Below are 22,532 nucleotides of genomic sequence, written 5' to 3'. Positions count from 1 at the left end.
TATTAAATATTAAACAACCAAGTAATAAAAGGATGACGAACACATGAGCCACATCTACTCCTTTCACTCCTCTGGCTGAGGTAGTTCAGCACGTTTAAAACATCAGAACCCCAGCTGCCTAACAAAAAGCCATTGTGATCACGCCAGCACCCCCTGGGAATGGTACATTACTTGTACCGGGACCAGGTCTGCAGAGGGCACTGTTCTATGACGGTAGAGGCAGAGATGCAGATTCAACAGAGCCTAATTTGCAAGGGATAAAAGGAAAATTTCTCACTCAAATCTAAAGGAAATTAAATGCTTATATTTATAGTTTCTTAAAATTTACATATATATAATCATTATGACATGAAGTATTTCATTTATTTGCAACCAATTCTAAACCGATTCCCAAAGGACAGCATTTCCTCCTCCAGGACTGCCCTAATGTCTTCCGCTGAGGTGACTGAGTTTCCTTCATTTGGGGTCCATTCTAAGGAAATATTATGTGTGCAAGTCAAATGAGGGGTTTAGTATTAATATGACTATCTTTTGCAATGTAGACATCTGTAGTGCACCTGGGAGCTTTATCTAAGCCTAATTTCATTCTTTTTCCATACTTCTTCAAAATCTGGGGAATAGGTACTTTTCATAAATTTTTGGTGTTCAAACTGGCATACAAATTTGGAGAATAATTTGACATTACCCTTTTGACCTAGCAATTCTCTCCCTACAACTTTAGCCAATAGATAGGAAAATACACAAAGGTGCATGTATATATACGAGGACTTTCATTGCAGTATTGTTACAGGCAGCCAAAAATTCAGAACATCCTAAATGTTGTTTAAAAAAATGAAGTACATCTATAAGCATATACTGTACTTTCTATGCTGCCACAGAAAGATATCCGTAAAATATTAAGTCAAAAAAAGCAGGATGTAGAACAGTATTATAACAACTCCCTTGTCCACTCTTTAAAAGGACATATCAGATACATATTTTCAGATAGATAGATTTAATATGCACAGGAAACTTCTGGAAGTTTACACAAGAAACCTGGGCTAGAGGTAGGACTCGAGGTTGGAAGGAAGACTTTCTGATTTGGAATTTTCTTTACTATATACATTTACTACTTTTAAGATACAAAAAGTAGTGTTTAAACATAATGCTTCCTCAAATTTAACCAGGTCAAATTTATGTAATTAATAAAATCCAGCTTAATATAAAATTTCCAGTTGCCTCAAGCCTGTCAAAATAACCTATGCCAGGCATCAGTGATACAAAGTGGCAGCAGCAGGCAAGCGGTCGGCCCGTGTAGCCCACCAGTGAGCAGCTGATTAAGTGGGAGAGGTACCCTAAAATGTCTTAGGCACACCACAAGCTAGCAACCCGGCTCGGCAGCAGTGAGGTCCAGTATGCCTGCCCTGCACGTGTGACGAGACCATGTGGTGCTTTTCAAGATCTCATGCTTACCTCACTTGGCCCCATGGCAAAATTCTGACAAAACAAACAGGGTGCTTTTAGAATCAGAAAGCTCAAAATGTATGGCTCACCTTGGAAAAGACATCATTTACTCAGACTATGTATGAGTGCTTAGAATAAAGCTGTAACATATTAGTAGAAAACTTAGTAAGTTACGACAGTAAGAATATAGTAACTGCAGCAAAATAACTTCGGGAAAGATTGCCTTTGAAGAAAATTCAGATGCTGTAAGTTTATAGATAAATAGGCTTTTCCAAGAGTGGCCATATATATTTTAGTTTTAATTTTAAAAATTTAGTCCCAAAGTAGAAGCCTTAATTTAACACTACTAAGTTTTAAAGAGTAAGCATAACTCAATTTTAATATCAAGATGAGCAATATTTAGTCAGAACACCACAAACTTCATGACTTGTTCTTTAAAAGCATGACATTAGTTCTTGTATGAGATGGAATAACCAAAAATAGCTACAGTGGTATCACTGAGGTGAAGATTAGCTCCAAGAGCATACTAACCATTCGTATGAAAGGCAAACATTAAAAACACACATTTATTTTAGTCTGAGAAAGATTATAAGGCTTTGTTATTTGTAAAAAACATAATGCTTTCTTAAATATTTACTTATTTAAAACTTAGCAGTTTTACTGGAGAAATATGAAGACATGAAAAGAGAAAAGTAATTCAAATGTCAATACTGAAATTTACACGGCAGTTAATACTAATCCACAGAAAAAATCTTTCCTAGTAATCAGAAAGTGGAAATTAAAGCAGACTAGTAAGACAGTATAACGAAAAAAAGGCAGAACCAAATGCTACTGATGCAGTGAAAATAGTGTGCTTTTATACTGCTTATGTGAATGAAAATGAATACACCCTTTTCTAAAGAAACAAACACCAAGGCCCTACAAGAATCATATCTTTTAACATGTTAATGCTACTGAAGACATATCCTTAGGAAACAAATTAACAGAGGTGGAAAAAAAGCCTTCCACAACTGAGCGTTGTATAGAACAGCAAAACCACACTGACAAAAGGAAGCAATAATAATGACCACTTCTAATCACTCTTCCAAATCTTTCTCCAGAAAACCTGTAATTATCTAAAAATTCTACTGAGCCAAGTCATTCGTGCTCAAAACCAACTTTGCATGTGTGATAATATTCAAATTCTTGGCACAGAGAACTTCAGGGCCCATCCCAGTTTATCTCTTTCAGCCTCCTCTCCCCAGTTGCAACCCACGGTCCAAGTCCAAGGACATCCTGTCTTCTCTAAGCATGCCATGCTTTTATGGCTCCATGCTTCTGTTCATGCTACTCTGCCTCTGTTCTTCGCCAAGCAAGCTTCTCATCCCTTCAAGGCCCAGATCAAATGCTTTTCTAACTCTCTCCCGCCACCTTCTTAGTCATGCTCCAAAGTACTTTGTACATAATCTCTAAAACGGTATTTTTCACTTTATAGTAATATTTGTTTGTCTCTTCTAGTAGTCTTTGTGAACTCCAGAACCTGGCATATTAATTAAAATGATACACACATAACTACTTTTGATATGCCTTTTTATTTAACTACTATTTTCCACAAGGCATCACATTATTTACCCTGCAAGGTAGGGAAGGCTAGTATGATTATCTCTATTTTTCCAAGTGACAAACTGAAGCTCAGGGAGATTTAGTGAACTGCTTAGAGTAACAGATGTAACCAGAAGTACAACTGAATTCTTGCTTTTCTAACTCCTGCAACAGCTTTTCTAAAACCACTTTGTGGTTTTTATCTTCGCTTTCTCATTAAAAATTTGGGGCTGGGTACAATTAAGAAGGATTTAGTCTCACATAACAGTTCCCCTACACAGCAGGGCTTCTTGAATTAATACATGAATAGATATGCACAAAAGATGCAATGGTTCACTAACATTTTACACCAAGTCTTTTTTCTAACACTGTGTGAACTAGACCTTAGTTTTCTGACCTATGAAAGGGATGGCCAAATGCTACATCAAACTCACTTACCTACATGCTGTTAAAGATATTTGCCAGACTTAACCACAATCTATTTAATCAGAATCTGCAAGGACAGGACTTGAGAATGTAGGTTTCGCTTGCTCCCAGGTGATTCTGCAGCCTCACCAGTTTGGGAACCCCTAGACTACATGACCTCTAAATTGTCCTCTAGCTCTAACATTCTATGCTTAAAAGAAAATATCCATCCCCCAAATGCAAAACACCTGAAATCACTTTTTACTCATCACGAATGACAATATGCCATTATGTTATACAGGCCACCAAATTAAATCTAACAACTCCAGTAAAGCCAGGTAATCCACTAGGAATTAAGTATGCAGTCGTGTGTCAGACACTAGGTTCCCTCTCCAAGTTTTCTGGCATTATTTTTCAGGTCTGCCATAGTCAGCTCTAACTATAAACGGAACGGAGGCATGGATCGCATCATTTATGTAAAGCCCATCATGTGTCAGGCCCTCTGATATGCATCTTATGTACACGGCCCAATTTAACCCTCACACAGACTCTTAACCCTAGACTCACAGAGATGGAGTCAGTCAGTCATGGGCAAGATTGTGACCCAAGTTGTGTGGTGACGTCTTTCCTTTCTGTCTAATCACCCAACTACCAGTTTTCAAGGTTGTTTAATTCATTTGAAATACATTAAATAAACCAGGAAAAAGTTTTAAAATTTATCCATTATTAAAAACTGTCCACAGTACTGTACAGTACACAATGAGGGAATCCTATTACTCTAGCGTAGAAAACGGAGGCAGCTGGCCGAGCAGTTAAGTTTTACTTTTTTGTGTTTTTTTAAAATTTTTTGCATTTTTATTATTTAATATTTAGAAAAATTTTCAATTACAGTTCACATATTTTACTAGTTTTATGTGTATAACATTGTGATTAGACATTTATACAACTTACAAAGTGTTCACCCTGATAAATTTAGCATCTATCAGACACCACACAGTTATTACAATATTTATTATGGGCTTTATTCCTTATCCTGTACTTTACATCCCCATGACTATTTTTTAACTACCAATTTGTACTTCTTAATGCCTTCCCTTTTTCACCGTCTCCCCAAACCCTTCCCATCTGGCAACCATCATGTTCTCTGTATCTATGAGTTTGTTTCTGTTTTGTTTGTTTCTTTATATTGTTTTTTTTTTATTCCACATAGAAATGAAATCATATGGTATTTGTCTTTCTCTGTCTGACTTACTCCACTCAGCATAGTACCCTCTAGGTCCATCTATGTTGTTGCAGATGGCAAGATGGTAATACTCCATTGTAAATATGTACACTTCTTTACCCATTCATCTATTGATGGACACTTAGCTTGCTTCCATATCTTGGCTATAGTACATACTACTGCAGTGAACACATGAATGTACATGTCTTTTTGAATTAGTGTTTTGGGATTCTTTGGATAATTACACAAAAGTGGAATTACTGGGTCCTTTGCTTCTTGTTATAGACTTTGTTTTAAAGTCTATTTTTCCTGGTATAATTATTGTTATCCCAGCTTTTTTTTCTGTTTCCCTTTTCATGAAATACCTTTTTCCAGCCCTTTACTTTCAGTCTGTGTGTTTTTGATCTGAAGTGAGTCTCCTGTAGGCAGCATCTGTGGAGGTTTTGTTTCCTTATCCATTCAGCCATCCTATGTCTTTTGGAGCATTTAATCCACTTACATTTAAAGTAACTGTTGATTGATATGTAATTATTGCCATTTTACTACTCATAGTTTGGATCTTTTCTTCTACTTCTTAAAGAAGTCCCTCTAAGATTCCTTGTATACTGGTTTGGTGGTGATGAACTCCTTTAACTTTTTCATGTCTGGGAAGCTCTTTATCTGTCCTTTGATTCTAAATAATAGCTTCGCTGAGTAATCTTGGCTATAGGTGCTTGCTTTTCATAACTTTGAATATTTTCTGCCAATCCCTTCTGGCCTGCAAAGTTTCTGTTGAGAAATCAGCTGATAAGTCTTATGGGAGCACCCTTGTAGGTAATGAACTGTTTTTCTCTTGATGCTTTTAAGATTCCTTTTATTTTTTAAACTTTGGCATTTTAATTATGATGTGCCTTGGCATGGGCCAGTTTGGGTTCATCTTGTTTGGGACTCTCTGCACTTCCTGGGCTTGCATGTCTATTTCCTTCATCAGGTTAGGAATGCTTTCTGTCATTATTTCTTCATATAGGTTTTCAATTCTTGCTCTCTCTCTTTTCTCCTTCTGGTACCCCTATGATGTGAATGTTGGTACGCTTGATGTTATCTTAGAGGCCCCTTAAACTATCCCCATTTTTTTTAGATTCTTTTCTCTCTTTGCTGTTCTGATTGGGTGTTTCCTGCTATCTTATCTTCCAAATTGTTGATTTGATCCTCTGCTTCATGTAATCTACTGTTAGTTCCCTCAAATGTATTCTTCATTTCAGTTATTGTATGCATTTCTGACTGGTTCTTTTTATGTTTTCTAGTTCCATTTTTATGTTTCCCATCTTTTTGTTGAAGTCTCACTGACATCACTGAGTATCTATACAACCTGTGTTTTGAAATCTGCATCTGATAGGTTGCTTGTCTACATTTTGTTTAGTTCTTCTTCTGGAGCTTTGTTCTGTTCTTTGGTTTGGGATATGTTTCTTTGTCTCCCCATTTTGGCTGTCTCCATGTGTTAGTTTCTATGTATTAGGTAGAGCTATGTCTCCCAGTCTTAGTACAGTGGCCTTATATAGTAGGTGTCCTATGAGGCCCACTTGAGCCAGGTGCTCCGTTGTGTGTGCCGTACTGTAATAGTTGAGCCTTAATTGCTGTTGGCACATCAGTGGGAGGGACTGACTCTTTGGCTGATTGGTTTCAGGATTGGTTGTGACTACAGTGGAGGAGCTATTGTGCAGGAGCTGACTCTACAGAACAGGACTCACTTTAGTGGGGCTTTGGTGCCTGCCAAGTTTGCCCTTTGGGTGTATCTTTTGTGGAGGTGGTTGGGTGGTGCTCTGGCCACTGGGAGGGGAGCTGGTGCAGACTGAGGTCAGCCACTGCCTATGCCCTGCCCAGCACCACTTGGGAGCTGTAAAATGATCTGCAGATGGTTGTCACTTGTGCTGACTTTGGAGGTACTGTTAGTGCCAGGATTGGGGGCTGCTTAGCAAGATGTATGGGGCACACTGAGGCCAGATGCTGCTTGTTCAGGGTTTGTGAACCTTTGAGGGGTTTTAGGAAAGTCCACAGCATGAGCCAAAGCAGGATATTTGTATGGAAAATCCACTGGAAGTAGCTTGGCTGGGCCCACAAGTTGGGTGGGGCAGGGTCTCAGAGAATCACCAAGGTGGGGTGAACAGCGTTATGTTAGCTAGGTTGATGGAGACTCAGATATGGTGCCTGCCTGTGCAGGCTAGGTGGTAGTGGTGGTGGTGGGGGGTGTCAACAAAGGGACAATGGCTTCTGTCAGCACTTCTGTCTAGGAGAAAGCTGCCCCTCCAGACCTTGTTCTGAAGTCAGAAGATTCAGTTCCTCCCTGTATGTCCCTAGTGCCTTTTGAGCTGCTGCCCCAGTACTGGAGCCCAGAGCAAGTGAGTCTGTCAGAGAATAAGTCAGTATGCAGGCCCCGTAAGAGGACTGCCTAGGACTCCAGCAGCTCTCTGTCTCACTCATCCACAATCTCCACTGGTTTTCACAGCTAGAAGTTATGGGGACGTCTGTCTCCCCCAGCATAGGGTTGGGAAGCTTGGGACCCTGAACTGGGACCCCTCACTCCTCAGGGGGGACCTCCACAGCCAGGATATCTCTACTGATTTTTAACTGCCACAGCCCGTACCACATCTCCACCCTTCCTACCAGAATAGAGGTGGCTTCTCCTATATGTCCTTAGTTATAGGACTTCTATTCAGCTAGACTTCAGGCGATTCTCCATGATGGCCGTTCCATAGTTTAGTTGTAATTTTGATGTAGTTGTGGGACAAGGCCAGCACAGCATTCACATACTCCACCATCCTGACCAGAACTCAGCACCAGTTTTTCAGTTCAACAAAAATTCACTAAGTAACTACTATGGCAAGACAGTGAGTAAAGCACAGATAAGAAAATTCCCCATCATCAAGGAATTTTTAATTTAGTAGAAACAACATAACTTACAATTTAAGGCAAACTCAATTTAAATGGCCTTACAGTTAAAATAAGCTTTAGGAAGTAGTCATAGAGGTTCAAAGTATTAAGTTCATTGAATGAAGTTATTCATTCCCATGGGAGTAGAAGTGTAGGAATAGATTTTCAAGTGGAGGGGGCACTAAAACTGGCACATGTTCCCTTTCCCTGGAACGTCTTATACCCACTTCTCTGGGAAGCCTTCTCTGATGCCTTAGGCTAAAGTGAGTGTTCTTCCTCGGAGCTCCCTATAACAGCATTTACCACTCTAAATGTCACTGGCTTGCTCATCACCCTCAGTGAACTATGAGCTCCTTAAAAAGATACTGCAGCTTATCCATTTTAGTATTCTCAACATCCAGCACTTACCAGGCACTCAATAAATGCAAAAGCATATGACGTATGTGAGATTAGTGATTGGTCTTGAACCAGATGGAGAACTATTTCAGGAAGAGACAAAGCAATGAGTATAGTGAGAGATGCCTAGAAAGCAAGTAGGGCCATATTGTAGGCCACCTTTCAAAGTCTACCTACAACATAAGTCACAAATGTAATAAATACATTCATACAATCGTAAAAATGACAAATGCTAGGATAAAGGATCCTGCTGAATACAGGATCATTTTATGTATTCCACCATGATGTGCCTAGAGCAGTACCAGTTTATACTAATTGTCCCAACTTAGTAGTTAATAGCATCCTTTTCATTCCCCAAAGTGTCACCATTTGGATGACAAAATATGGTCATTCTACACAAGGCAGAGATCTGGACCCATACAACAGGTTATATAACCAGTTAAAATAAAAGTCTGTCAACTTCTAAATCTGCAAAGATTTGGAAAGAAAAAATGGTAGTAAGGGATACATTTGACAAACAACTGTAGTAACTACATAAAACATTATCTGAAATAACAGGCTATGTACATAAAAGGGAAAAGTTGCACTTTTGCTAAAGTAGTTAACTTACTGTCAGTTTTCTTTTCACATGTCTTTTAGTTTTATATTTTTAACTGTATTTTTCTATTTTTATTTAGTTCCTTACTTATGATGAACAAAATGTAAAAAAGTATTATAAATTTTATACATAAAACTATTCTATAATGCTTTGGCCCTGCTATGTAATACAAATCTATCATGTTAATACTACACTAGAAAACAAATGTCTTTATTTGAAAACTTCTTTAAGTAAAAGCCTGAAAATATGACTCTACAGATTCCTATTCAATGCCTATTTTCTGCCCTTTTCCTGACTAACCAGACGTTGATTTTTCTGAGGGACAATGTGCTCAATTAAAAGTACTTCTCTCCTCAAGAAGAACGAAGTAGTGCAAGTCAAATATAAAGGACACATACTACATAAGATAACCCAGCAAGAACTAAGAACTCTAGGGGATCTACCTAATACATCAAAGCAAACACAGAGAGTCAGCCAGAATGGGGAAACAAAGAAACATGTCCCAAATAAAAGAACAGAAGAAACCTCCAGAAGTGGAACCAAATGAAACTGAGGTAACCAACCTATCAGAGACAGAGTTCAGAACACTGATGATAAGAATGTTTAAGGAGTTTAGAGACAACATAAAGAAGGACGTAGAAATCATAACGAACAACCAGCTAGAACGAAAGAACACAATTACCGAAATTAAGAACTCACTTGAAGGAATTACCAGCAGGTTAGATGAAGCAGAGGATCGAATCAGCGACTTAGAAGACAAGTTAGCAGAGATCACCCAAACAGAACAACAGAAAGAAAAAAGAATAAAAAACAATGAAGATGGTTTAAGAGACTTCTGGGATAACATCAAGCGCAACAACATGCACATCATAGGAATACCAGAAGGTGAAGAGAGGAAGCAAGGGATTGAGAACATATTTGAAGTAATAATGTCCGAAAACTTCCCTAACCTGATGAAGGAAACCAACATACAAGCCCAGGAAGTGCAGAGTTCCAACCAGGATAAACCCAAACAGGTCCACACCAAGACACATTATAGTTAAAATGGCAAAGCTTAAAGACAAAGAGAGAATCCTAAAAGCAGCAAGAGAAAGACAGCGGGTTGCATACAAGGGAACTCCCATAAGACTATCAAATGACTTTTCTACAGAAACATTGAAGGCCAGGAAGGAGAGGCAGGAGATACTCAAAGTGATGGAACACAAAGGCCTACAGCCTAGATTGCTTTGTCCAGCAAGGCTATCATTTAAAGTTGATGGAGAGATAAAGAGCTTCCCGGAAAAGAATAAGCTAAAGGAATTTATTATCACCAAGCCAGCATTGCAAGAAATACTAAAAGGACTTCTGTAAATAAAAGAAAGATGAAAACAATCTAACTACAAATTTAAAAATGCCAATAACTATGTACATATCAATAATCACTTTAATGTAAACGGATTAAATGCTCCAATCAAGAGACAGGGTGGCTGAGTGGATAAGAAAGCAAGACCCTTGTATATGCTGTATACAAGAGACACACCTCAGATCAAAAGACACACACAGGCTGAAAGTGAAGTGTTGGAGTAAGATATTTCATGCAAATGGAAATGAGAAAAAAGCTGGAGTTGCAATACTTATATCTGGCAAAATAGACTTTAAAATGAAGAACATATTAAAAGACAAAGATGGGCACTGTATAATAATAAAGGGATCGATCCAAAAAGAGAATATAACCCTGGTAAACATCTATGCACCCAACATAGTAGCACCTAAATATACAAAATAGATGTTGACTGTCATAAAGAAAGAGATTAACAGTAACACTATCATAGTAGAGGACTTCAACACACCTCTGACAACAAGGGACAGATCTTCCAGGCAGAAAACCAATATGGAAACAACAGCCTTAAATGACATATTGCACCACTTGGATTTAATCGATATTTTCAGAGCATTTCACCCCAAAGCTGCAAAATACAAGTTCTTCTCAAGCGCACATGGAACATTTTCCAAGATAGACCATATGTTAGGCCACAAAACCAGTCTTGATAAATTTAAGAAAACTGAAACCCTACCAATTATCTTCTCTGACCACAGTGCTATGAAATTAGAAATGAACTACAGGAAAAAAAAAACTGAAAGACACACCAATTCATGGAGGCTGAATAACATGTTACTAAATAATGAATAGGTCAAGAAGGAGATCAAGGAAGAAATCAAAAGATATCTCGAGACAAACGAAAATTAAAACACGACGACCCAAAATCTATGGGATGCCGTGAAAGCAGTCCTAAGAGGGAAATTCATAGCATTGCAGGCCTACCTAAAGAAACAAGAAACATGACTAAGCAACAGTTTATCTTCACACTTAAGGGATCTGGAAAAAGAACAGCAAAATAAGCCCAAAGGGAGCAAAAGGAAGGAGATAATAAAGATCAGAGCAGAAATAAATGAAATAGAAACCAGAAAAACAATACGAAAGATCAATGAATCCAAGAGTTGGTTCTTAGAGAAGATAAACAAAATTGACAAACCTTTAGCCAGACTTATTAAAAAAGAGAGAGGACGCAAATTAATAAAATCAAAAATGAAAGAGGAGAAGTGACAACAGACACCGCAGAAATAAAAAAAAATTTAAGAAATTGCTGAGCAACTATATGCCAACAAATTTGACAATCTGGAAGAAATGGACAATTTTCTAGAGGCGTACAACCTTCCAGGGCTAACTCAAGAAGAAACAGAAAACCTGAATAGACTGATTACCACCGGGGATATTGAATCAGTAATCAACAATCTCCCAACAAACCAGCCCTGGACCAGATGGCTTTACAGGTGAATTTTACAAAACATTCAAAAAAGAATTATCACCTATTCTCCTCAAGCTCTTCCAAAAAATCCAGAAGGAGGGAAGTCTCCCAAACACTTTTTATAAAGCCACTATCACCCTGATCCCAAAATCACAAACACAAAGAAACCACAAAAAAAAGAAAACTACAGGCCGGTATCTCTAATGAACATAGATGCAAAAATCCTCAACAAAATATTAGCGAACAGAATTCAACAATGCATTAAAAAGATCATACACCATGATCAAGTGGGATTCATCCCTGGTATGCAACGGTGGTTCAACATCCACAAATCAATTAATGTGATACACCACATTAACAAAATGAAAAATAAAAATCACATGATCATATCGATAGATGCAGAAAAAGCATTTGATAAAATCCAGCAGCCATTTATGATAAAAACCCTTAAGAAAGTGGGAATAGAGGGATCATATCTCAACATAATAAAGGCCATATATGATTAAACCCACAGCTAACATCATACTCAATGGGGAAAAGCTAAAACCATTCCCCCTAAGATCAGAACAAGGCGAGGTTGCCCACTTTCTCCACTTCTATTCAACATAGTGCTGGAAGTTCTAGCCACAGCAATCAGACAAGAAAAAGAAATAAAAGGCATCCAAATCGGTAAGGAGGAAGTAAAATTATCATTATATTCAGATGATATAATACTATATATAGAGAACCCTAAAGACTCCAGCAAGAAACTATTAGGGCTGATAAATGAATTTAGTAAAGTAGCAGGATACAAAATTAGTATTCAGAAATCAGTTGCATTTGTATATACCAATAATAAAACATCAGAAGGAGAAATTTAAAAAGTAATCCCATTTACAATTGCTCCAAAGACTATAAAATACCTGGGAATAAATTTAACCAAAGAAATAAAAGATCTGTACTCAGAAAATTATAAGACACTGAAGAAAGAAATGAAAAAGATATAAATAGATGGAAACACATACCATGTTCATGGATAGGAAGAATTAATATAGTTAAAATGTCCATACTGCCTAAGGAAATATACATATTCAACGCAATTCCTATCAAACTACAAAAGACATTTTTCACAGAAATAGAACATATAATCCTAAAATTTATATGGGACCATAAAAGACCCCAGATAGCCTCAGCAATCTTGAGAAATAAGTACAAAGTGGGAGGTATAACAATACCTGACATCAAATTATACTACAAGGCTACAGTAATCAAAACAGCATGGTACTGGCATAAAAACAGACACATATTTCAATGAAACAGAATAGAAAGTCCAGAAATAAATCCATGCCTATATGGCCATTTAATCTACGACAATGGAAGCGGAAATGTACGGTGGGGTAAAGACAGTCTATTCAATAAATGGTGCTGGGAAACCTGGACAGACACATGCAAAAAAATGAAGCTAGACCACCTCCTTACACCATATACAAAAATAAATTCAAAATGGCTTAAAGACATAAATGAAAATAAAATACCTAGAAGAAAATATAGGAAGAAACTTCACAGACATTACCCAGAGTAGGATTTTTACTGATATATCCCCTCGCGCGAGGGAAGTAAGAGAAAAAATAAACATGTGGGATTACATCAAACTAAAAAGTTTTTTCACAGCAAAGGAAACCATCAATAAAACAAAAAGGGATCCTACTGAATGGGAAAAGATATTTGCCAATGATATATCTGATAAGGGGTTAATATCACAAATCGATAAAAAACTCACTCAATTCAACTCCAAAAAAACAAACAACCCAATTAAAAAATGGGCAGAGGACATGAAGAGACATTTTTCTAAAAAGAACATACAGCTGGCAAACAGACATATGAAGAAATGCTCAACCTCACTAACCATCAGAGAAATGCAAATAAAAACCACAATGAGATACCACCTCACCCCAGTCAAAATGGCTATCATCAATAAATCAACAAACAACAAGTGCTGGCGCGGATGTGGAGAAAAGGGACGCCTGTGCACTGTTGGTGGGATTGCAGATTGGTGCAGCCACTATAGAAAACAGTATGAAGGTATCTCAAAAATCTGAAAACGGAACTACCTTATGATCCAGTGATTCCACTCCTAGGTATCTATCCAGAGAAAACCAAAACTCCAATTCAAAAATCTTTATGCACTCCTATGTTTATTGCAGCACTATACACAATAGCCAAGACATGGAAACAACCGAAATGCCCATCGGTAGATGACTGGATTAAGAAACTGTGGTACATTTATACAATGGAGTATTACACAGCCATAAAGAAGAAAGAAATCTTATCATTTGCAACAACATGGATGGACCTAGAGAACATTATGTTAAGTGAAATAAGTAAGAGAGAAAGACAAATACCATATGATCTCACTTATATGCGGAATCTAAAGAAAATAATAAGTGAATGAACTAATCAGAAACAGTTTTGGAGACATAGAGGAAAAACTGAGGGTTGCTAGATGGGCAGGGGGGTGGGGATAAGGGGGAAGGTGAGGGGATTAGAAAACAGGTAGTAACCACAAGATGGCCACAGGGTTTTGAAAATTAATTTGGGGGACATAATCAATAATGTTGTAGAGATTTTGTAGGGTATCCGATGGACACATGTCCCATTTGGGAGACCACCTCAGGGATGACATAGATGCCTGATCACTGCACTGTACACCAGAAGCTGAACAATAATGAATGCCAACTATAATTTTATATATATATATGTGTATATATGTGTGTATGTATATGTATATATATGTGTATAAATATATGTGTGTGTATATATGTATATATATATGTATGTATATACTTACAAGAAATGGAGTACAGCGTTAGGCATAGAGACAGTGGAAATGTAATGGCTCTGTGCAATGTCAGAGGGATAGTGGATGGGGGGAGGGGTGTCCACACAGTGTGAGGGGTATAAATGATAAACGTCTAAGTATTACTTTGTCTTGTGCACCTGAAACTAATAAATAAATGAAAAAGTACTTCTCTCCTCAGATTTTCTTATAGCTACAAATAGCCATGTGACCAAATTCTGGCCAATGAGATACAAGTGGAAGTATTTGGAAAATGATTGTTCTCTTGATAAAAAAGACAACTGTACCATGCTTTCTGCTTTTTGCCCTCTGCTTTTCTCCTTCCTGCTGGATGCAGACTTGATGATATAATGACTTGCAGCAAAGAGTTTGCAACCACGACAGCCAGTCACACTCTAAAGATGGCGACAACCTTTCATGAGAAGACTGCTTTGTAACACCGTATTAATTCCACTTGTACTTCCAAATCCGTCAATTCTGAGATGAGCCTGTACTAGACAATCACACGCAGATAAACAATGGTTGCCAGGCATGAGGTTGGGGTGAATATTAAATGCAAAAAGGTACCAAAAAACTCTTTGGGGGTGCAAATGTTCTATACCTTAATTATGATGGCTGTTAACCAAGTTTATACATTTGCAAAACTCATCAGACTATATAGTTAAGATGGGTGCATTTCACTGTATGCAAATTATACCTGAAAGATAATTTTTTTTAAATCATTTGTTGCACTAGATCATGATATTTAAACATATATTATGATTAAGCTGCAGACATTTTTTTAAATTTTAATTTATTAGTTTCAGGTGTACAAGACAAGGTAATACTTAGACGTTCATCATTTATATCCCTCACACTGTGAACCCCCCTCCCCCCATCCACTATCCCTCCGACCTCACACCCAGCCATCATATTATATATATAAAATTATAGTTGGCATTCATTAATGTTTAGCTTCTGGTGTACAATGCCATGATCAGGCATCCACAGTATCCCTGAGGTGGTCTCCCAAATAGGACGCATGTCCATCGGATACCCAACAAAATCTTTACAACATTATTGAATACGTTCCCCAAATTAATTTTCAAAAAAAACCCTGAGGCCATCTTGTGGTTACCAGCTGCTTCCTAATCCCTTCACCTTTCCCCTTATCCCCACCCCCCGCCCATCTAACAACTCGCGGTTTTTTCTTTGTGTCCCCAAAACTGTTTCTGATTAGTTCATTCACATATTCTTTTCTTTAGATTCCGCATATAAGTGAGATCATATGGTACTTGTCTTTCTCTTTCTGACTTATTTCACTTAACATAATGTTCTCTAGATCCATCCATGTTGTTGCAAATGATAAGATTTCTTTCTTCTTTATGGCTAAGCTGCAGACATTTTTAAAAAATAGGAACACAATAAATATTTGTTGGCCTGAAAAATTGTTAGTTCTATGGCTATTAGAACAATACAAATTATCCTGCTGGAGGAGAAATACACACACAACAGCTGACATGACAAATGCAATATCTGTATACACATCTATAGTTCTTTTGGGAAGCGACTAAATCAGGAAGACCTGATGCAACACTTTTAAGAAAAAGAAATAGATAATTCAATAATGAATAATAATATACTTTATTCTTTTTAATTCTTTGTAAAAATTTATAAATAAATTTCCAGTCTAGAAACTTAGTGATATCATCAGTTTTTAGCTTAAAAACAATCAACATGCATGTAAAAATATTGCTGACTCTTGATTAAAACATTCATAGAAGATATTAGTGGCAAAATTAAATCAAAAGAAGAGATAGTCTAAACCAATGTTTCAGATACTGTTTCTCCAAAACTAAGATCTAGGAGGACAATCAGCTCTAATGCGTCTTTCGGAGCAAAAAGTAATATAAGACCTGGTATTTTATATTATATTATATTGTGTTGTATTGTATTATATATTATAGTATAGTGTAGTATGTTAATAGTATATTATATTATACCCGGTCTTATAGTAAAATAAGACCGGGTCTTATATTAATTTTTGCTCCAAAAGACTCATTAGAGTTGATTGTCCGGCTAGGTCTTACTTTTGGGGAAACACTAGGTACTATGTTTTGGAGAAAAACAGAGACGTGAGCATATGTCATGAAAAATGGGTATGACATTAAATTTACGTAATGATAGTTTGAACAAGGTCAAAAAAGTTTATTTCTTTCTCACAGGCTTTAATGTGTGTTAAACTTATTTCAGTCAGAGCATCTCATAGGACTCGGTTAAGGGGGTCACACTTTAGGAAACACTGTCGCAGCACGACAGCATAAGCCAAATCAAATCAGGTTTTTCCTACATATTTTATTTACACATCTCTGGAGAAGTTAATTATGCCTTTTATTTAAAATATCCCCTTTAAAAATATAAGAATATAAATTGTTAGTAAAATTTTACTTATCAAGGAAAAAACAAATATTGCTCATAGTTTCAGACTTCTAAGATAACTTAGAGTATATGTAGAGCCAGTCACCTAGCAGAGTTAATCTCACCTTCTAAAAACAACCAACTCCTTAATCTGTGGGGTAAAGTCAACCAATTATGAGTTCTTTCTTTAGTGTAAAGAGACGTAAAATTTTGTTGTGGACGCTCATGCATGATAATCATACTTTGAACAAATAACATACCATCTCAAAAGCTCTATTTCTTTAACTATAAAGTACTATAGAGCATAAAGCTAGACTATATAAACTGAAATTTTTTAGCTCTAAATATGCTATTTTCCAACTCATTACATTTAATATTTATTAAACAACATGAAAGAGTATTTTTTACAATATAGCTTACATATTTTCAAAATCATCATGAAGTATGAGTTCTGTTTGCACAACACCCCCCTTATCCCCTCTTATATTTATCATTTAAAACTTTAAATGTGAGGTTCATTTTGGTAAAAGGCAGATTTTTACATCTGAAGTGTAACTATACTTAAAACACATCTATGTCTGTGGACTGGGGGAGAAGGACAATGGAGCACAGCCTAGTAAAGTGAGACACCTGAAAGCAAAGGACTACCATTCAGCCAGATGCAAAGCATGCACACACTAAGTCCTTTCAATTGTTAAGTATTTTCCAAGCAAAGTTTAGCTTTAACAAAATGAAAGAACAACGTTCCAGTGGACAAGCAGAAAGACACAACAATGATATCTAATAAATGTTCTTTAAGAAATTTTGATTATTTACCTGTAATGGACCCAAGATAGAACTTGTTGTATACATGAAAAAGAGACGAAGATAACTCAGAACATTTGCAAATGCGAAAAGCCCTTCTGCCACCAGCGTAGGATGGAAGGCATCCCAGTCCTTCCGATCAGCAAAGTCGTGAAACTAAGTTTAGGAAGAAAAAGCCAAAGGTAAATAGCTCTCGAGTTAGGAAAACAAAAACAAATATGCTGATTGTTGAAAAAATTACTTTAATTATGTCCCCTAAGGGATCTCCATTTATGTTTCATAAAGCTCTCTTCTTTAAATACAAATAACATTTTTTTAACTAAATAAAAGATTCCTACATAGGTGAGGCAATATCAGTAACTCTATATGAGGTTTCAGCAGAAACTCTTAGGTTTTAAAAAAATTGTCGTTAAATTTTTTATGAATGAAATGTTTACTAGTTTTTTTTTAAATCCCATTAGACAAACTTTAAGTACCTTTGCGTGTCAATTACTGTATTGTGCCGTGTATAATGTGCTCCTGTGTATAATGCGCACCCACGTTTTTGGCCCAAACTTTCAGGGGAAAAAATGTTTCGTTTTAATTTTTTTATTTTCTTAGTAATTTTGCAACTCTGGTCATTGACCATACCAAACAACCATGTTCCATACTACCGATTACTTAAAGGAATAGATTCCTTAAATAAAGTAAAATGATGTAAGATAACCAGTTTGTTTTCTCCATAGTCTGTAAATTTGTCAACAACCAGAAAATATATCTTTTATATCCTTGAATGTGACACCTCAGAAGAATTCTAAACTCAAGTTTTCAACAAAGATAGTTAACATAAAATCTATTACATTTTCTAGGCTTGGGGGATTTTAAATCTTTATAAACGCAAAATTATGTCTATAAGGCTAGATTTGTGCCCAATTCTAAATTCAAAAATACAGGCATCAGAAAAATAATTACATTTACATCACTTTTTAAGCTATGTAACATCATAGTCATGATTTGGAATGTGTAAAACACTAATAATGAATTCCATTCAGATAAACTTGTTTTTGTGGCAGATGTAAGTATCATGCGAATCAATGTAAGTAACTTGGTATTTCCACTGGAAGTGTACACAGGTTGAGATATACAAGCCTAGCTCAGATCTAAGGATTCGGCATTTGAGAGAAAGAAAATGCCTAGACCGACCTGGATTTCAGTCCAGTCTTGGTTTCTGACTGTGTGGTCTTGGACAAGTTACTTAATATTTCTGAGCTTCATTTTCCTGATTTGCAAAATGGGGATAAGGACATCTGTCTCAGAGTCCCTTTGAGGATAAAATGAGATAAAGTATAGCAAGTGTCCAGTGGGCCTGGCACATAGTAGGTAACCGACACTGAACGACAGCTAACACCCTTCACACTACCAGAAGGGAAGGGAGGAAACAGTCCATGGTTCTCTCCCTCGTACAGGGACCAGTGGAAACAGAAAACACACCAGATACAGATTTGAGCCAAAACAACTCTGAATTCGGTGCCCAAACTTCAGGTTTTTCCTGAATAAACTCCATTTGTGCCTCCAATTGACATAGTTAATAGTCACCTTGTTGTGAGCAACCACTTTGAGGGCAAAGGTTGCCAAATAAAGTGAATTCATGACAAAACTGAGCTGATTACGAGATTCTTCTAGAAAGTTTTCCAGCCCTTCATACCAGAGTCTTTTGATGTCTGACCAAATCATCCCTAAAAAAAAGGAAGAAAAGAAATCAGATAGAGCTCTCTTCATTCAATAATAAACTAAAAAATACTTTAAGACTCAAAGTATTAAATAAAACCCTTGCCTCAGCCATAGGCCCATTCAGAAGAAACAACTTCTTGGTAAAAAAAATTCTCAAAATTTGAAAGAAAATAACCTTAAGTTTCACATGACAGTATACTTCCCAGAGAGGGATTTTAATAAGTGAGGTCAAACGAGCATAAGAAAACAAATAAACTGATGACACACACACACATACACACACACACACACACACACCCAAGGCTCAGTTCCTGATCCCTTTCTCTATCTACACTCACTCCTATGGTGCCCGCATCCAGTCTAGTCTAATGGCTTTAACTATCATCAATGTGGCAGTCTTTCAAATTACTATCTCTAAACCTCTCTCTTAAATTCCACTTATGTAGGTACTTGGCCACTCCATGTCTCCACCTGGATGTCCTCACATGTCCAAGCTGGACTCCTAATCCCTGCCTTGCAATTCGCTGCACTGGAAGACTTCCCCATCTCGTTTAATGGCAATGCCATCCTTCCAGTTGCTCAATCCAAACGTCCTTGAATCATCCTCGATTCGTATTTCTTCGAAACCACACATTCAACGCAATAGCAAAACCTGTTGGCTCTACTTTCAAAATATATTTAGGAGCTAACCTTTCTCACTACCACTTCAGCTTCAAGCCACCATCCTTTCTTGCCTGGATTATTGAATATCAACCTGGTCTCCATTCTTCTACCCTGATCTCCCTAAAATCCATTCTCCACACAGCAAGCAGAGTAATCCCTTTAAAATGCAAGTGTTATTTCTCTCCTCAAAACCCTGCAGTAACTCTCAGAGGGGAAAGGATTAACTGCAGGTAAGAACCCTTTCTCCATGGGAACATAACCTCATGTTATCTATTACAGTGGTTTCCTTGGAAACACACTATGTTAAGAAAACCGTGGAAGGACAGCAGTGTTGAACAGTATGAAAACAAGCACTGATTGGGAAACTGCATCTGAATTGGGCGGACTGCGAGGGAACTCACAGCCCCTGACGTATGCACAGCAGGACGAGGTAGAAACAGGTTGGGAAACGCAGGCCTCAGCTTCTCTGTGTGATGCCCCTTATGAGTGTGCATGTGGTGGCAGCTATACTCTTGGACTTTATAACACACAGTTCCTGCTACATCTGAGGTTGCTCTAGCTGGGGAAGCCCTCACCCATTCCTCATCCCATACAACTGAATATGCCCGCAAGGGGGCTGGGAAGTGGCCCCAAACTTCTGTAAGCAGTGCCAATAAAGATACATTTGAAGCTGTCAGGCTGTACTTCCTGCTTGTATCCTTGTGGTGCCAGGTTTGTACCTTGTGCTTCCTGTAAGGGTGGATGTCAGTGAGAACCCGAATCACTGCTGCTGATTGTGGGGGACGGGCTCTGCACTGTCACATCTACCCCGCGCCCCTGCCTGTCACCCAGTCAAAACGACATGTCTTACAATGGCCTGCAAGGTCCTCCATTAGCTCTCCTCTCTGACCTAGTCTCTCACAAGCCTTTCCTTCAGCTGCTCCAGTCACACTGGCCCTCCTGGATTCCCAGCTGTTCTCGGAACACTCCAGACTCCTGCCTTCAGGCCTTTACACTGGCTCCACTTCTGGCTGGAAGCTCCTCCCAGGTACCCATTTGGCTAACTCCCTCCCTGCACATTGTTACCTACAGCCTACTCTTACCACCTTTAAAACAGCAAACCCCATACCCCCACTCCCAATCCCCCAACTCTGCTTCTTTCTTTCTTTTCTCTCAGTACTTACCACTTTCAAACATTGGATATAGTTTACTTATTATGTCTATTATTAACTGTCTTCCCACCACTTCGGGGAAGCTCTTCAAAGGTAAGATTCTTTGTTTTATTAACCATTGTCCTAAATGTCATGAATAGTGCCTGATACATAATGGGTGCTCAAAAAATTTGCTAAGTGAATAAATATATACAAATAAAAAACAAACAAAAAAAAACCCCTCCCCCTTTTTTGGCCAGAAGTTCCTCCATAGTTATATATTCCTAGGAGTACCAGAGAACAGTAATATAATCCAGGATAGTTTTATGATACATCCCTCATTAAGATATTTTTAAAAGATTACAAAGTAACAAAAGAATAGAGTATTGCAACATAACATGGATGGAGATCAAGTTAAGTCAACCAGAATCATTCTCTTTATCTGACGCAGAATAATTCCCCTGGGAAACACATGGAGCATTCTTGAAAAACTGTTGATAACATCTTAATTACACAGCATCCACATTTTATGTAGAAAAACATTTTAAAACATTTGCAAATCTGATAGGGAAAACTTCAAAAAATTCCACTTGGATGAGTTTCTATTTAAAATGAACAGATAAGGAGAGGTACTGGGATGGGGGGGTAAAAAACAATAAAAATAAGATAAACAGATTAAAAACTATCCAAAAATGTTAAACAAAATTGCCTACATTTTATTAACTTAAACACTGTGACCCTAAAACATTAAACCAAAAAAGATGCTTACAGAAATGTGGATTATTTCTGTAAAATGAAAATTACATCTAAAGGGAACTCGGCAAAAATTACAACATAATTGGAGAAGATTTCTGATCAAGAGAGGCAGACGTATGAAAAGTATGTTGCAGCTTCGTGCAACATCCCACACCAAACATAAAGCTAACACAGTTGGCATATTTCATATTTCTGAATTGCACTGGAAGAACAAACTCATTTGAAACTATTATAAGCCATGCAATCATTACATAAACATGTACTATACCTTAGGGTCCTTTTTGCTTGTTTTTTAGAATTAGTAACTAACATTAGTGAGCTGTAATCCCATCATTTTGGGATTCCTTAAGGCTTGATCCTAGGTCCTTTCCTCTTCTCATTTTATACTTTGTCAAGTGTTTCATCAATGCCCACAGTTTATTCATACATTGCCAACTCAAGCTTAGACTTCCTCTTGAGCCCTAACTATGATATCCAATTGCCTGACTGATACCTCCTTCGGGTACCTAGAAGCCTTTTCAATTTCAGCAAATCCATAACCACTCAGGATCTATCCTCTCACAAATCCTCATACCTACTACTCTTCCAATCTACCTATGTTGTTTAATAATCTCCCTCTCCTTCACCTTCCACGTAACATGTATTTCCATGTCCTATGGGCTTTACTTTGTAAGTATCTCTCGAATCTGTTCCCTTCTCTTTTTCTGTCACAACCACCCCAAGTCCGAGTCACCATCAACTTTCACTGGATTATTGCAACAGCCTCCTACGGCCTCCCTCCATTTACTCTTGCCACAGCCATCTCCTTCTAACCCATTCTCCACACTATAGCCAGAATGAGCTTTTAAAAGGCAAATCGGATTATGTCACTCACCTAAAAACTTCAATGGTTTCCCAC

At 37.4% G+C, this 22,532-nt stretch overlaps 1 protein-coding gene across 4 annotated transcripts in view; it reads right to left on the bottom strand.

Moving 5' to 3' along the window:
- Positions 1-22,532, bottom strand: part of TRPC1 (transient receptor potential cation channel subfamily C member 1) — a 73,327-nt gene that overhangs the window by 6,275 nt on the left and 44,520 nt on the right. For all 4 annotated transcript variants that reach the window (XM_081064636.1, XM_081064637.1, XM_081064638.1 and 1 more), the window contains 2 exons: positions 18,951-19,090; positions 17,388-17,531 (listed from right to left, as the gene is read on the bottom strand). In XM_081064636.1, coding sequence (XP_080920762.1) covers positions 17,388-17,531; positions 18,951-19,090 — 284 coding nt within the window. The remainder of the gene's footprint in view (positions 1-17,387; positions 17,532-18,950; positions 19,091-22,532) is intronic.

The sequence above is a fragment of the Rhinolophus hipposideros genome, assembly GCF_964194185.1.
Source record: "Rhinolophus hipposideros genome assembly, chromosome: 2".
Taxonomy (NCBI): Eukaryota; Metazoa; Chordata; class Mammalia; order Chiroptera; family Rhinolophidae; genus Rhinolophus; species Rhinolophus hipposideros.
The sequence above is the reverse complement of the archived record's forward strand: the minus strand, read 5'-3'. Positions and strand labels throughout refer to the sequence as shown.